Source organism: Rutilus rutilus, assembly GCF_951802725.1.
Source record: "Rutilus rutilus genome assembly, chromosome: 4".
Classification (NCBI taxonomy): Eukaryota; Metazoa; Chordata; class Actinopteri; order Cypriniformes; family Leuciscidae; genus Rutilus; species Rutilus rutilus.
Genome location: NC_140212.1, coordinates 40,679,897 through 40,696,659, shown reverse-complemented (window position 1 = coordinate 40,696,659; position 16,763 = coordinate 40,679,897). Strand labels below are relative to the sequence as shown.

Here is a 16,763-nt window from a genome sequence, read left to right as displayed (position 1 = left end):
ATCTTTCTAACTAACTTATCTATCTTTCTTTCTTTCTAACTAATCTATCTATCTTTCTAACTAACTTATCTTTCTTTCTTTCTTTCTTACTAATCTTTCTAACTAACTTATCTATCTATCTTTCTTTCTTACTAATCTATCTATCTTTCTAACTAACTTATCTATCTATCTTTCTTACTAATCTATCTATTTTTCTAACTAACTTATATATCTTTCTTTCTTTTTAACTAATCTATCTATCTTTCTAACTAACTTATCTATCTTTCTTTCTTACTAATCTATCTATCTAACTAACTTATCTATCTTTATTTCTTACTAATCTATCTATCTTTCTAACTAACTTATCTTTCTTTCTTACTAATCTAGCTATCTTTCTAACTTATCTATCTTTCTTTCTAACTAATCTATCTATCTTTCTAACTAACTTATCTTTCTTTCTTACTAATCCATCTATCTTTCTAACTAACTAACTTATCTATCTTTCTTTCTTACTAATCTATCTATCTTTCTAACTAACTTATCTATCTATCTTTCTTACTAATCTATCTATTTTTCTAACTAACTTATATATCTTTCTTTCTTTTTAACTAATCTATCTATCTTTCTAACTAACTTATCTATCTTTCTTTCTTACTAATCTATCTATCTTTCTAACTAACTTATCTATCTTTATTTCTTACTAATCTATCTATCTTTCTAACTAACTTATAGATCTTTCTTTCTTTCTAACTAATCTATCTATCTTTCTAACTAACTTACCTATCTTTCTTACTTACTAATCTATCTATCTTTCTAACTAACTTATCTTTCTTTCTTACTAATATATCTATCTTTCCAACTAACTTACCTTTCTTTCTTACTAATCTATCTTTCTAACTAACTTATCTATTTTTCTTTCTTTCTTACTAATCTATCCATCTTTCTAACTAACTTATCTATCTTTCTTTCTTTTTAACTAATCTATCTATTTTTCTAAGCTACTAACTTATCTTTCTTTCTTACTAATCTATCTATCTTTCTAACTAACTTATCGATCTTTCTTTCTTTCTAACTAATCTATCTATCTTTTTTAATTAACTTATCTTTCTTCCTTACTAATCTATCTTTCTAACTTATCTATCTCTTACTTACTAATCTATCTATCTTTCTAACTAACTTATCTATCTTTCTTTCTAACTAATCTATCTATCTTTCCAACTTACTTATATATCTTTCTTTCTTTCTAACTAATCTATCTATCTTTCTAACTAACTTATCTTTCTTTCTTTCTTTCTTTCTTACTAATCTATCTTTCTAACTAACTTATCTATCTTTCTTTCTTTCTTTCTTACTAATATATCTATCTTTCTAACTAACTAACTTATCTATCTTTCTTTCTTTCTTACTAATCTATCTTTCTTTCCTTTTAACTAATCTTTCTATCTTTCTAACTAATCTATCTATCTTTTTAACTAACTTATCTATCTTTCTTTCTTACTAATCTATCTTTCTAACTAACTTATCTATCTTTCTTACTAATCTATCTTTCTAACTAACTTATCTATCTTTCTTTATTTCTTACTAATCTATCTATCTTTCTCACTAACTAACTTATCTATCTTTCTTTCTTTCTAACTAATCTATCTATCTTTCTAACTAACTTATCTATCTTTCTTTCTTTTTAACCTGTTAAGCTTCACCAGTGCGTCGGCGCACTGAAGCGTTTTTTTATTTATTTAGTTCAAAGTTACTATCAGATTTAATGTTATACCTTGACAAACTATACATCATTAAAAAGATATAAGACTCAAGTTTCAGTATTTGACCACTATTGTATTCTGAGAAACTTATAGTGACAGTTATGTCTTAATTTGTGTCAGGAGTTATGAAATGGAAAAATGCGTCGATACCTTTAATATGAATTATGACCATCAGCCGCTTTCATTCATAAAAAAACTCCCGTGCTGTCGTCATGACAGCGATACACAAAACAACGTCCCTCAGGGCTTTAGCTCAAAACTGTGCAGATTTGGAGAAATATTGATAGATTCTCATAGATTTACATCATATTTCTATAGACAGGAATAATATTTACTGAATTTATACCCAAATGCGTCGATGTAATCATTATGAGCGCTTTCATACTCTGATCTATTGTGTTTTCAATCCATACCAGCAGCCTGAGGGCGCTATATGCACAGTATACTCCATATATGGAACATGAAGAAGAGCCATGATCATGTGACATTCCAGGACGTCACTGATACACACACAGCTAACACAGATCGCTGTAACATGTAGATATAGTCGTTTTGAAGACAATAAACATGATTGCAATGATATTTGATTTGCCTGTGTTCTTCAAGCCATGCCAGGTATTTTCATAATAATAGATTATATTTATAATGTAATGCTAATCGATAAAGACTTTATCATTGTGCAGAATACTATAAAATAATATATTTTTTTCTGATTTTTTTTATCTGAAGCCAAATTAGATCACAGAAGATTATTTATCTAACTAACTTATCTATCTTTCTTTCTTTCTTTTTAACTAATCTAGATATCTTTCTAACTAACTTATCTATCTTTCTTTCTTTCTAACTAATCTATCTATCTTTCTAACTAACTTATCTATCTTTCTTTGTTTCTAACTAATCTATCTTTCTAACTAACTTATCAATCTTTCTTTCTTTCTACCTAATCTATCTATCTTTCTAACTAACTAATCTATCTTTATTTCTAACTTATCTTTCTAACTAATCTATCTCTCTTTCTTTCTAACTAATCAATCTTTCTCTTCAAAAAAAATCTTCAAACCTTATCTATCTATCTATCTATCTATCTATCTATCTATCTATCTATCTATCTATCTATCTATCTATCAAACTAATCTTTATTTTTCTTTCTAACTAATCTGTTTATTTTTTCCTAACTTTTCTTTCTTTCTTTCGAAATAATTTATCTATCAAACTTTAACCTACTTTAAACATCAAACTACTTTAAACTTCTTCAAACTCTCTGGTCCGGCTTTCTCAAGCCAACTTAAAGTTTGTCTCAACAAACTTTTTTTTCTAGTTATTATTATTCTGACCCTTAAAATTTACAAGACAAACTCCTCCTAGAGCTTTAACTCTACATACTCCAAATTCGGCTCAGACACTCAAACTGATCTGACTCGAGTTGCTTTATCTTTTCAGACTGATCGGACTTACGGTTTTCCTACAAATGACGATCAAAACTCGAAAAAACTCATTCAAAAACTCCCATTGACTTACATTGGGGAGTTCTAAAAAATTCAAACCGACAAAAATTTAAATCTAAACACCTTGAAGACTAAACCAAACTGCCGTTCTATATACTATATGAGCCATTGAGACTCATTTAAACTAATGAACTCTAAACTATAAACACTTATAAACTAATTAACTTATAAACTCATGAATTCATAAACTTATGAACTCTTAAACTCATAAATTAATAAACTCTGAACTCTTAATCTCATTTAAACTTATAAACTCTAAACTGATTTAAACATATAAACTCAAAACTCAAGAACTCATACACTTATAAACTCATCAATTTATAGACTTATAAACTCTAAACTCAGACACACACACTGAGTTTGAGTGAGTGTGTGAGCGAGTTAGTGTGTGTGTGTGTGTGTGTGTGTGTGTGTGTGTGTGTGTGTGTGTGTGTGTTGTGTGTGTGTGTCTATCTAACTTATTTATCTATCTGTCAAACTTCAAACTACTGTAAACTTCAAATCACTATAAACTTCTTAAGTTTAAATCTTCCAGCTCCCAAGCAACTCCATAGCAACCAAACTCGAGTACCCTAGCAACCGTTTTGTAAGACCTATATCTCTGTATCAGAACATCGTATAGAGATGAGGTTTGGCTCTTTTGACTCATGCTAGCAAACAGCACTTCCAACATACTACACATGCTAGCAGTGAATAGCTACATGCTAATAGTGATTAGTTAAGTGTTAAATCATGCCAAGATCATGCTAAGAACTCTATAAAAACTCCATAGTAACCATCTGTGACAACTACCAGCCACCTAGTAACACCATATCAACCGCCCTGAAAACCTTAGCAACCGCCTAGCAACACCATAGCAACCACCCATAACACCCTAGCAACCGCCTATCAACCACCCAGAACAGCCTAGCAACCACCCATTACACCCTAGCAACCGCCTAGCAACCACCCAAAAGACCCTAGCAACCACCTAGCAACCACCCGAAATATCCTAGCAACCACCCAAAACACCCTAGCAACCACCCAAAAGACCCTAGCAACCACCAAAAATATCCTAGCAACCACCCAAAATACCCTAGCAACCGCCTAGCAACCACCCAAAAGACCCTAGCAACCACCCAAAATATCCTAGCAACCGCCTAGCAACCACCCAAAAGACCCTAGCAACCACCCAAAATATCCTAGCAACCACCCAAAACACCCTAGCAACCGCCTAGCAACCACCCAAAAGACCCTAGCAACCACCCAAAACATCCTAGCAACCACCCAAAACACCCTAGCAACCGCCTAGCAACCACCCTAAAGACCCTAGCAACCACCCAAAATATCCTAGCAACCGCCTAGCAACCACCCAAAAGACCCTAGCAACCATCAGAAATATCCTAGCAACCGCCTAGCAACCACCCAGAATACCCTAGCAACCGTCTAGCAACCACCCAGAACACCCTAGTAACCACCCAAAATACCCTAGCAACACCCTAGCAACCACCCAGACCATCCTAGCAACCACCCAGAACACCCTAGCAACCGCCTAGCAACCGCCTAGCAACCACCCAGAATACCTTAGCAACCACCTAGCAACACCATAGCAACCACCCAGGACACCCTAGCAACTGCCTAGCAACCACCCAGGACACCCTAGCAACCACCTAAAATACTCTAGCAACCGCCTAGCAACCACCCAAAAGACCCTAGCAACCACCAAAAATATCCTAGCAACCGCCTAGCAACCACCCAGACCATCCTAGCAACCACCCAGAACACCCTAGCAACCGCCTAGCAACCACCCAGAATACCTTAGCAACCGCCTAGCAACACCATAGCAACCACCCAGAACACCCTAGCAACTGCCTAGCTACCACCCAGAACACCCTAGCAACCACCCAAAATACCCTAGCAACTGCCTAGCAACCACCCAAAAGACCCTAGCAACCACCCAAAATACCCTAGCAACCGCCTAGCAACCACCCAAAATACCCTAGCGACCGCCTAGCAACCACCCAAAAGACCCTAGCAACCACCCAAAATATCCTAGCAACCGCCTAGAAACCACCCAGAACACCCTAGTAACCACCCAAAATACCCTAGCAACACCCTAGCAACCACCCAAAACATCCTAGTAACCACTCGTAACACCCTAGCAACCGCCTAGCAACCACCCAGAACACCCTAGCAACCACCCAAAATACCCTAGCAACTGCCTAGCAACCACCCAAAAGACCCTAGCAACCACCGAAAATATCCTAGCAACCGCCTAGCAACCACCCAAAATACCCTAGCAACCACCCAAAATATCCTAGCAACCGCCTAGCAACCACCCGGAATACCCTAGCAACCACCCAAAACATCCTAGTAACCACTCAAAACACCCTAGCAACCACCCAAAATACCCTAGCAACCGCCTAGCAACCACCCAAAAGACCCTAGCAACCACCCAAAATATCCAAGCAACCGCCTAGCAACCACCCAGAATACCCTAGCAACCACCCAAAACAGCCTAGCAACCACCCAAAATATCCTAGCAACCGCCTAGCAACCACCCAAAATATCCTAGCAACCGCCTAGCAACCACCCAGAACACCCTAGCAACCACCCAAAAGACCCTAGCAACCACCCAAAATATCCTAGCAACCGCCTAGCAACCACCCAGAACACCCTAGCAACCACCTAAAATACCCTAGCAACCGCCTAGCAACCACCCAGAACACCCTAGTAACCACCCAAAATACCCTAGCAACACCCTAGCAACCACCCAAATATCCTAGTAACCACTCATAACACCCTAGCAACCGCCTAGCAACCACCCAGAACACCCTAGCAACCACCCAAAATATCCTGGTAACCACCCAAAAGACCCTAGCAACCACCCAAAAGACCCTAGCAACCACCTAGCAACCGCCCAAAATATCCTAGCAACACCATAGCAACCACCCATAACATTCTAGCAACCGCCTAGCAAAAAACGTTCTCCTCCAAACTTTCTCAAGCCAACTTAAAGTTTGTCTCGACGAACTTTCGCCTCTAGTTATTTTTTATAGTGCTACATATATTAGGACTGAACGATTAATTGCATTTGAGATAATATCGCGATATGATGAAATGCGATTTTTTTTAACTGCAAAGCTGCGATTACAGTCTGGTCACGTGACACGCGAGAGTAAGCCAGTCTGTATTGCAGATGAAGCATCAACTTGGCACGCTACGCATATAGACCTGGCTACAGGAAATAACAGTTTATGTTTCATTTATGTGATATTTTGTTATAGATTCTCTCCAACGAATCTGTATCGATTAAGATCATTTCAGATTTATGTCTGAGCTTAGTTTTAAACACAGATATGTGATGATGCGTGTGCTTTACAAACAACCGTATTCTGCTTGCTTCTAATTCCTGTCACACACACACGCACACACACACACACACACGACACCACTCGAACCGTATGAGAAATAATCTTTAATAAAGTTTGGAAAAGTTGAAGCGAATTACAAGGACATTCGCGTGCTTCATTGCACAAGATATGAGAGACTGTCTGCGTGATGTTACTCTTGTAGTGCGCGGTCTCGCCCGCCGGTATTTTACTTACAAATGCTCTACGAAGGCATCATATGTCTTGGATTGCAGTTGGCTTATATATTAAAAATATGAAAATCACCGACAGAAGCTGCTTTCAATTTCAAATACTCGCGTGCGCTTTGCGAAAAGTGTTTGAGCATGCGGCTGTGAGCGACTCGTCTACGTGGTTAAATGTACTTGTCTTGCATCTCAAAATGTGACACAGTCAGTTATATCTTAAGTTATTAAACAGACAGGACAAACCACATCTTATCATTTCAAAAGAGATGAACTACTCTTAAATACTGAAATTAAAGAATTTTTTTTTGATCGGCTCATGAGGTGGCTAAAGATTTATTGCTTGTTTTTGTTGAATAATGGAAAAGATAAAGAGCTTAAAATAATCACATATTAAATCGCAATCGCAATATTGGTAAAACTAAATCGCAATTAGATTATTTTCCAAAAATCGTTCAGCCCTACCATATATATTGTTTCATGATCTGCTTTAAAGGGGACATATCATACCAAATGCACTTTTTTAGCCCTTAAATGCATTTTGTTGTATATTTGGAGTGTTTAAAAGTACAGAAAATATGAAATTATTCTCTTCAGGTGCGTCGTTGATATCTTTATATTCTGTTTTGGTCATATTTTTCAACCTGTTCCGATTTTTCTGTTATCTATGACGTTTTTTGAACTATTACGTCACAGTATTTGCAGCGGAACTGCCAAATAAGGACATTGACTTCCGGCCCAACACTTCGAGCAATCCGCCATTTTTATTTCGCGCTTCAATTTTGTAGTCCAAGCTAAAGGATGCAGAAGTTACGAGAGGGTAAGTTAAAATGTTCGGTTGTTGGATGTAGTAACCCACACGCTTCATTACACCGTCTAATGTAGATAAACTGCCGCGCTTGTGACAGGGCGCATGTTTAACTGAAAGAACGAGCAGAGAGAGAGACCCGGTCGCGCGCGCACTCTCTCTCTCTCTTCAGAGCCAGGCGAAAGTGTAAACAAGAAATCACCGTCTCCAAACTAGACGCTGTCTTGCTCTCTCTCCCTCGCACATATTAATCGAAATAAATCGACACGGTGGTAAAAGGTCGGAAGACCAAAGTTTCATGTGTAAATTCAGTACACACCAGTGCGATGCATCCATATGAAGACGTTGTTCTGCAGGTTCGTCGTCTTCATTTTCATCTCGCTCCTGCTCCGACTCTGGCTCGAACATGTAAGGCTGGCTGGACAAGTCTTCCGTTGTTGACATTTTGGTAATAACGTGTGAATAAAAAGTTTCTGTGCCGCTAGATAATCGTATCTCTGCTATCAAACTACAAAAATGGCCGAACAGGGTGGAGTTGAACCTCTGCAACCTGGAGAGGGGGCGGGGTATGAAGTGTCTCAATTGTATTTAAAGAGACCGCACCAAAACGAGTTGCTCTCAGACGCACATCAGGAAAGGGGTAGTAAAGGGGCCTGTAGAGCTATAATAATGAGGAATTCAGACCCAAGCATTGCAGTTCCGCTTTATTTAGACTACAAATGTATGATTTATATGTAAAAAGGAACAATTTAAAAGCATGAAATGTCTCCTTTAACACACTGGGTAAAGTGCTTTCTAACTTATTAACTTGTTTTTCTGTCTATAGGTGAAAGGTTCACTTGGAATGAACATCTTAAGTGCTTTAACTGCTGGCATTTCCATTATTCTCCTTTCATTGGAGTTTTCTATAGGATATAACCCTTACTGCTATGGATATGACTGTTATAATTACAAGGTATGTTAACAACTTTTCTACTCACAGTTTTACTTGCATTTAACCCTCTGGGGACCAAAAACGCGCACGCGTTTGCTCGTTTTTTTTTTTTTAGCAATGAAAATAAACACTAAATGCTCTGTTAATTTTGATCTTTCATTTTCGTGTAATACATCAATCGATCCTGTTCAGTTTCTATTTTTTTTCTGTATACTCACAATAAAAATAAAGTGTTTTGCTTTTTGACAAATAAAGAAAAATTAACATGATGCTATTTCTGCCTTCTCTCTGTCAGTAAACTCCCATTTGAAACGCGTTCGAAAATGATCTATAACTCTGCGAAAATTCAGTCAAACAGGCAAACAGACCCACGGGCATAAAGCTTGAGATCGCATCTTTTAAATGAAGTAATTTATATAAAAAACAAATATTCTCAGCTTCTGTAATCTGCATAAAAAGAGAGCGACTCCAGTCGAGCTCATTACGAGCCATTCAAAAGTAATTTGACCACTCCCCGGAGAGCGGGTGCTATTCAAACGCAAATTCTGAGAACCATTTCAGTCTGTGAAACGCCCCCACATCAGCTGTAAACAAAGCGCGTCGCGAGTGAGACATAATAGCCTACCTTATGGAGAAAAGATTCCTCAGAACAGTGCTGATATGAGGAGCAATATCTCCTGATATGAGGAGCAGATCCCGCTGAGGAGTGAGGTAGGCTGTTTTCTTTTCTCAAGTGTTGATGTGGAATAACGTTATGGAATAACGTTAGTGTAGGCCTATGCAAACCGCAAAAAGATGAATCGCATTTCTATAATATGACTCGCGTTTCTGTGAGATGAATGAAGGGTACATATTTGTAAAGACTGTTTAGCCTAAATATGAATCGTGCGTCTGTGTGTGAAAGAATAAACTGCTTTGCTATACAGGGTTCCCGCGGGGTCTTAAAAAGTCTTAAAATGTCTTAAATTCTGAACTTTAAATTTAAGGCCTTAAAACGTCTTAAAAACAGCCGGATTTTCATCCGCGGTCTTAAATTTCATTTAGTCAGGTCTTAAAAAAGATTTTACCCTCGTTCATTAGAAACACTGGCCGCAGAAAGTTATTACAAAGTAGCAAAAAAGTATCGAAGTCGCTCGCCAAGAGGCAGTTCACATATTGCGTCTTTTTCGCGCTCAAGTTCATTTAGGCGCGCGGTAAGCGCATGGGTAAGCGACGCGCTCGTTTTTTTCCAGGTGCAGCGACATGAAAAAAGACATGAAGGATGCGGGTGCACCCAAACACTACGGGTGTTTTTCTCTTCTCCGTAAATAAATCTTGTAACAGAGCTACAGCAAGCGTTTTTCGGCGGTGGAAATCCATTAGCCACTAAAACTTTTTTGTCATTGTGGAGTTGCATAGCAACGACAGACGCCACGGGAAAATCGGACCGAATTTTACTATTAATAATAAAAGATAAGCTAAAGTGTATTGTAAATGTCACTAAATAATTTTTTATAAAAAGAATGAGTCAAAAAAGATAAATTAAAGTCTGAAATATGTGAGGTTTATCTTTTTATAAAAACCTTTTTTTGTCAACTTTATTTGAACTTGTACATGTTAGTATATAACATGTTGCAAGACACTTTTAAAATCTGGCTATCATTTTTAATCGTATTATTTTAATGTTTATGTTAGTGCGTATTGATGCTAATTTTATTTATTATTTGCTGTTTTTCGACATAATTAACTTGATGAATTGATTTCATTGTGTAGTATTAGTAGCCTACTTTTTGAACAGGATTCTGTGATAACAGTGGTAATTTTTGGCACTATAATAATTAAATGAAATGTTCATGCCATTTCATCTCTAGTTATGATCAACTATGATCAACTAAAATCAACTAATTATGTGTTTTTTACAGTAGGCCTATAATATGCAAAGTACAATTTTCTATAAAAAAATTATATCTGATTCTGTTCTTTTCTCTGACGCGTTGTTGGGTCTGGAAGGTTACTAATGTGATTGCTTTATCTGTAAATTAAGTTAATGCTTTTTCAATTACTGAATTCATTGAAATAAAATGAATTCTTTGATTTGAATATTTTTTGGCAATGTGTCGTGTAGGTCTTAAATTTCAATCTTTATGGTCTTAAAATGTCTTAAAAAGGTCTTAAATTTGACTAACTGAAACCTGCAGGAACCCTGCTATAGCCTACTGAGATGAGTAAAAATCGACTGGAATATGTTGAAATAAAATGTATTTGTATAAGCAACGTATTAAACTGCAAATTAGCATTTATATGCCCTAATATTTCATAAAAACAACGTTACAGTCAGTCACTTGTCACTATATATATATAACTATATTATTTATATATATATTATATATATATTATATATATATATATGCTATATTCAAACTAATGAATACATATGATAAAATGTAGGCCTATAATCTTTTTTCTTTTTCTTTTTTACAAAGAAAGAGTACACTTGAAATATTGTTGAAATTGTAATTATTGTTGTAATTTTAACATTTTTAATAAAATAGCAAAACATATTTACAAGATAGATGTAAGCGAAATCTTAAATGGTCAATATAAGTCTTCTTCTAAATATATAGGCTATTTTGTCCTTGCATTGTGGCTCAGTCAGTGTCACACCTGAATGAATGGCTAATTATGCAGAGTCATTATGCAGAGTGGGTGAGACATTGTAATCTAAGGTGTAAACTACTCCTCCCCCTCGCATATTGGCTTTCCAAGCAAAACCTGTTTTACACCATTTAAATCAATGTATTTTTTTTGTGAACGATAAAGCAAGACTATTTTCACATAATTTTGAAGCTAGAACTCAAAGGGACAACATCCATTAATCAAAAGTCTTGTGGACACATATTTAATATGTGTTTTGTGGTCTTAATTCAGCAACTTTCATTTTTATTTTTTCCAATAACCACGCATAAACATTATTCTCTTAAAAATACAAACATCTACATACACGTTGCTCGCATATTATGGTAGCCCTGTTTGTGCTATATAGAGTGAATTTACACCTTTGCCATTAACATGTTTATAAATAACTGAAAAAAGCACAAATGTCAGAGCATGTCAGAACATCTCAAGGACCCCAAAAACAGCTTGGTCCCCAGAGGGTTAATAGAAGAATTTCATAGACCTCTTAATGTTACTGATAAATAACGTCTTGATTTTAACACCCACCTAATGCGTGTGTATTTCAGCAGTGGCGTGTTACAGTCACTCCTACTAGCTGCTTCGGCGGACTGAATTTCATACATTTTTCAATTGTAGTCTTTTAAAAAGTCATCTGAAATAATAAACTAAGTGCAATGTATTGGTCAAAAATAGCGACAGCGAGTTACACACAAACCCGCCTCTCCTCACTCACTCATTTCATTTTCTCCAGAAATTTATTCAGACACCTTCAACATTTCTCACATTATCAGTTTATTCACTATAGTTTAGAAAATGGTAATAACAAACTACAAGAACTCAGAGTTATCAAATCAGTTGATATTTCACTGGTTTTGTTCATCCTTCAGTTAGACTGTCTCACAAATGAATTAGGTTGATTAGCTGTCATCTGTTCATACATAATACCAATTTAGGTCAACCAATTACCAAGAAATGCTTGATTTTCTTCAGTCTGTGTGTAAAAAGGTCACATTAGCAATTAAAGAAAAAACACTAAAGCAAAACATGGTCAGGTCAAAGTGTCTGAATAATTTTTGGTAATTTTTTATACATTTTACTGGTAGTCACTGTATGAAGAGTTTTTGGATGAAGAATGTCACATTTACTTTATTTTGCTATCCTTACTTACATACATTAACTATAGTGTAGTTACACCCACTAGTAAAAAAAATAGCCCGTGAAAACGCTGAGTGGCTTGTAACTTCTGAAAACCACTCGACACAGTGGCTAGTGAGAAAGAAAGTTAACGTCAAGCCCTGTTTACCATGCAAGAAGGCTTTGACATTATACGTTTAGTTTGATTTGTTATATTTCCATATGAACCTCAAGGATTGTACATTCTGCACTTGCAGCCAGCGTATGAGTGAGTAACTCATTTATTTTATTGATATTTGTGCTAATGTTTTCTCAGACCGTCTTCTGGGGGATCCGTTGTGTGTCCTTTGTATTCTCTATCCTTGAGTTTATCATCTCCATCGTTCTGTCAGCATTTGCCTGTAAAGCCAATGCCTGTTCTCCACAGGTGAGTGATGCGTTCAGGGCTAGAAGCTGAGTGGCCGCTATGGTTGCTAAGCAGTTGCTAGGGTTTTCTGGGTGGTTGCTAGGACATTGCAGATTGACAGAAAGACGGGTAGTTTTTCAATTTCTATTGTTTTCAATAATCTGCACTAGTGTTGTCACGATACCAAAATTATTGTTTCGATACCGATACCAAGTCAAGTATTGCGATTTCGATACTTTTTCGATACTTTTCCTGAAAAGGGAGAAACACGCTCAAATATCATTGCTGTGCTTTATTTTAAAACCGGGACAACATTCTAATCATATAACACACTAATAAATAAACATATGAACAGCAGATATATTAAACATTTGAACAAAATATGAAATATAAAAATATAAAAAATAAATTAGAGGAATGACATTCAAGGTAAATTTTTTTTATAAATTTAGCAGCATCTCATTTATCATAAGAAACATAAGAGCTTTATCTTGATTCTGAACTTTGAATAAAAATATGAACAGCGATTATATTAAACAATGTTTAATATTGGTAACATATGATAAGCCTCATTGGTGATATATTTGACATGTGGGGAGAGAGTTGTGGAAGGCCTATACTTCATGTTAAACAAATATATAGCAGCAAAGACAACGTCGGCAGTGTTGACGGCAAAATAGGCTACAGAATAATTCGTTCTGTATTGAGAGGTGCAATATTTGAAAATCGATAATATTTTTTTTTAAATTACATTTATATTGTATTTATGTCAAAACTTTCAAACATCAAAATGTCATTTATTAATATGTATTCGTGTCAAAATGACATAGAAACATAGAAACGCGCCCAGACACGTACGTCACGCAGGCAGTTAACATGGGAGCCGAAATAAAAACGGACACGACACGCAGCCAGTGTGTCGCCGGCCTTACAAATCTGGAACGCGGTCATTCTTATTAGTATCGATACTAATAAATTAAGGAATCGTGACGTTTTTAATTTCCGATTTACTTTTGAAGTATCGGTGCACTGTGCAACAGAGCAAGGTAGGCAACGTACTTCCATATGTCACTCCTCGCGTCATCTTTTTCTACGAGTCGTGGACCACTTGTGCTCTTGCAGCCATCTCGCTGTAGTGTTTTGTCACATGACACTGAGGGCCCTATCTTGCACCCAGCGCAATTGACTTTGTACACCGACGCATGTTTCATTCCTATTTTGCACCCGCGCAAAGCGCGCTTTTCCCTCCACAGAAGCACGTCGCTAAACTAAGGAATGAACTTGCGCTCTCTGGGCGGTTCAGCGCAAAAAAGGGGGCGTGTTTTGGCGCAAACGTTCCCTGGTGCTATTTTACTGTTCCATAAAACAATTGCGCCACTGGCCAGAAAAAACCTAGTCTAAAGTCAGTGGCGCGTTGCGCGTTGTTCATTATGCTATTTTAAGGGCGCATGCTTGACCATAATGTATAGAGTGCACAAACGCTCATACACTGTGATTCTCTAATCTACACAGAAGCAGCAGTTTTCATTTTTGCAAATCATATTATTACAAACGATAGATAGATAAATAGATAGATAGATAGATAGATAGATAATTTATTATAAATATAATAATTTATTATAAAAGCATACATCTAGCTTACACATTTACCCACATTATTATATGCCTGTTTAGCCGAAGCTAATTTGGGTGTGTTTCTCCCATCCCCAATGTCACTTCTCTCTCTTTTACGGCCGTGACGAGAGCGTTGCTCTCCTCGGCTGTGAACCGCTCTTGACGCGCGCCTGGCAAATCCGCCGTTATAATAGCAATACGCCAAGGAAAAAGTGCGTCTGCTCTTAAAGGGAATGTGAGATGATGCTCTGATTGGTTTATTTCACGTTACGCCCAAACCACACCTATGAATAATGAAGCTACTTCAGACCAACCCCTTTTAGATTTGCGCCCGGCGCAAGAGTCATTTATCCCGCCGGGAAAATAGCAACAGCGCCGAGACCCGCCCACAAAGTTACTTGCGCTTTGCGCTTTGACACTTGCGTTTCAGATCGTTAAAATAGGGCCCTGACAGTGGCAGGTTCTTTGCTGCGTGCGTCAGGAAAAAAACACAGACGTCCATAGGGAGACGGTTTTTTTTTTTTTTAAGTATCGATACTGATAAATTTAGGTATCGTGACGTTTTTAATTTCCGAGTATCGCGATACTTTTGAAGTATCGGTACACCGTGCAACACTAATCTGCACAAGTTTCGACACCAAAATATTTTAGCAAGATTTTTGTCTTTTCCTTTTTCCATTTGAAATAGTGTTGTCTATAAACCTGTAATACTAGAACTGTCATCCAATGTTATTAAATTTATATTGCAGTAAGAAGGTATAAAACGCAACATGTGTATTTTTCCGAAGGTGCTTCCAAGTTACCATGTTGTTATTCCACAGTCCTATGCCTTTAGACCCAATTCATCAGAGGTAAGAGAAGCTTGTTTTTCAATCTCACTGTTTCCAGTTTCCACACCAAAACATTTTAGCAGGATTTTTGTCTTTTACTTTTTCCATTTGAAATACAGTGCTGTCTATAAACCTGTAATACTAGAACTGTCTGCAAATGTTATTGAATTTATACTACACTAAGAAGTTGTGCAATAAGATGTAAGAATTACATGTGCATTTTTCCAAAGGTGCAGCATGTTCACCAAGTTGATTGTTGTGTTGATTTTCCTTGGTGCGTTTGGGCCTAATCACTCCCGTGATCTTAACAAATCAGAGGTAAGAGAAGCTTGTAGCACCAGTCTAAGGGGACTTTGTGTAAATGATGTTTTATAAACAAAGTTCGGGAGGAGCACGTTCAAATAATCAATCAATCAACCAATCTATCAATCATCTCATCAAACAATTACCATGTCTACCCTATCAGCATGAGAGGAAGCATATATATATATTCACTCTGTCAACTCACCTAACTTCCTTGACAGTTTCAGCATCCCTCCACCACCCCGACTCCTCACCCTTGGCTTGTTCTTTCACAGCCAGGAATACGGGGAGAGTACTCTGGGTTCGGGCCGAATACCGAGCCCGGAGCCCTCTCCTCGGACAGCACGCCAAATACGCATTTATTCTATCTGACTTATTTGTAAGTGTGAACTAGTGAAAATGGTTTTAAAAAAATCCATGATCCATTATTTGGATTAGTGTTGATTTTATTCATATGACCCATTCAAGGATTGCGGGTATTTTTCAAGTAGAGAAAGAAAACAAAAATAGGATTTTTTTTTTTTTCTGTTAAACTTTTATTTTCATAGAACACGCTTTAAATTTAATATTTTCGATATTTGCTAGTCTTAAGATTGTAAGATTTAAAATATTGATTCTGAAAATCAATGTACTAACAGAAACATCTGTCAACTCTGTTATAGACAAATTGGGTCAAAAACATACAATTAACAAATGTAACTAGGGATGTCCCGATCCGATCACGTGATCGGAAATCGGGCCCGATCACGTGTTTTCAGACTCGATCGGAATCGGACGTTACCTCCCGATCAGGACTCGGATATATATGTGTATATATATTCTCATTATTTTTTAACACATCTATAGTTATGCGGTGGCACAGAGTTACGCCGGTTTCACACTGCACGCGCGCAAGCAGCGCAGGAGCAGTGCGTATGGTGAGCAGGAGCAGGACACGCGCGTTTTGCTTTCACACTGGCAGCGTTTGTCACGCGCGGCTGAACCGCGGGTTGTGTAGGGCAGGCTACAGACAGAGTAGGCTACTCTATAATGGATAAGTTGGCATTGCTTTTTTTCGTTTTCAAATACATTTAAGAGAAAAGACTTGTCAAGAAGCTTATTTTATTAATAATTTCATATAACTTTTTGTTCATCTTTGTTTTTATTGTTATGGCAACAAGTTTGTTTTTGGACATTTGTTTTCTTTTTAAATTGCTGTTGGTCATTTGATTGACTGTTTAAAACACAATAGATATCATCAATGCACTTTTTGGATAAAACT

At 36.8% G+C, this 16,763-nt stretch overlaps 2 protein-coding genes across 2 annotated transcripts in view; one reads left to right on the top strand and one right to left on the bottom strand.

Annotated features, from left to right (window-relative positions):
- Nucleotides 1-16,763, bottom strand: part of LOC311289246 (membrane-spanning 4-domains subfamily A member 8-like) — a 450,268-nt gene that overhangs the window by 174,107 nt on the left and 259,398 nt on the right. The window lies entirely within an intron of this gene.
- LOC311289251 (membrane-spanning 4-domains subfamily A member 4A-like) overlaps nt 1-16,763 on the top strand; it is a 56,217-nt gene that overhangs the window by 37,037 nt on the left and 2,417 nt on the right. Inside the window, exons 5-8 of the mRNA XM_084407095.1 lie at nt 8,453-8,581; nt 12,666-12,776; nt 15,158-15,220; nt 15,430-15,517. Of these exons, the coding sequence (XP_084263221.1) occupies nt 8,453-8,581; nt 12,666-12,776; nt 15,158-15,220; nt 15,430-15,489 (363 nt within the window). The 3' untranslated portion in view covers nt 15,490-15,517. The remainder of the gene's footprint in view (nt 1-8,452; nt 8,582-12,665; nt 12,777-15,157; nt 15,221-15,429; nt 15,518-16,763) is intronic.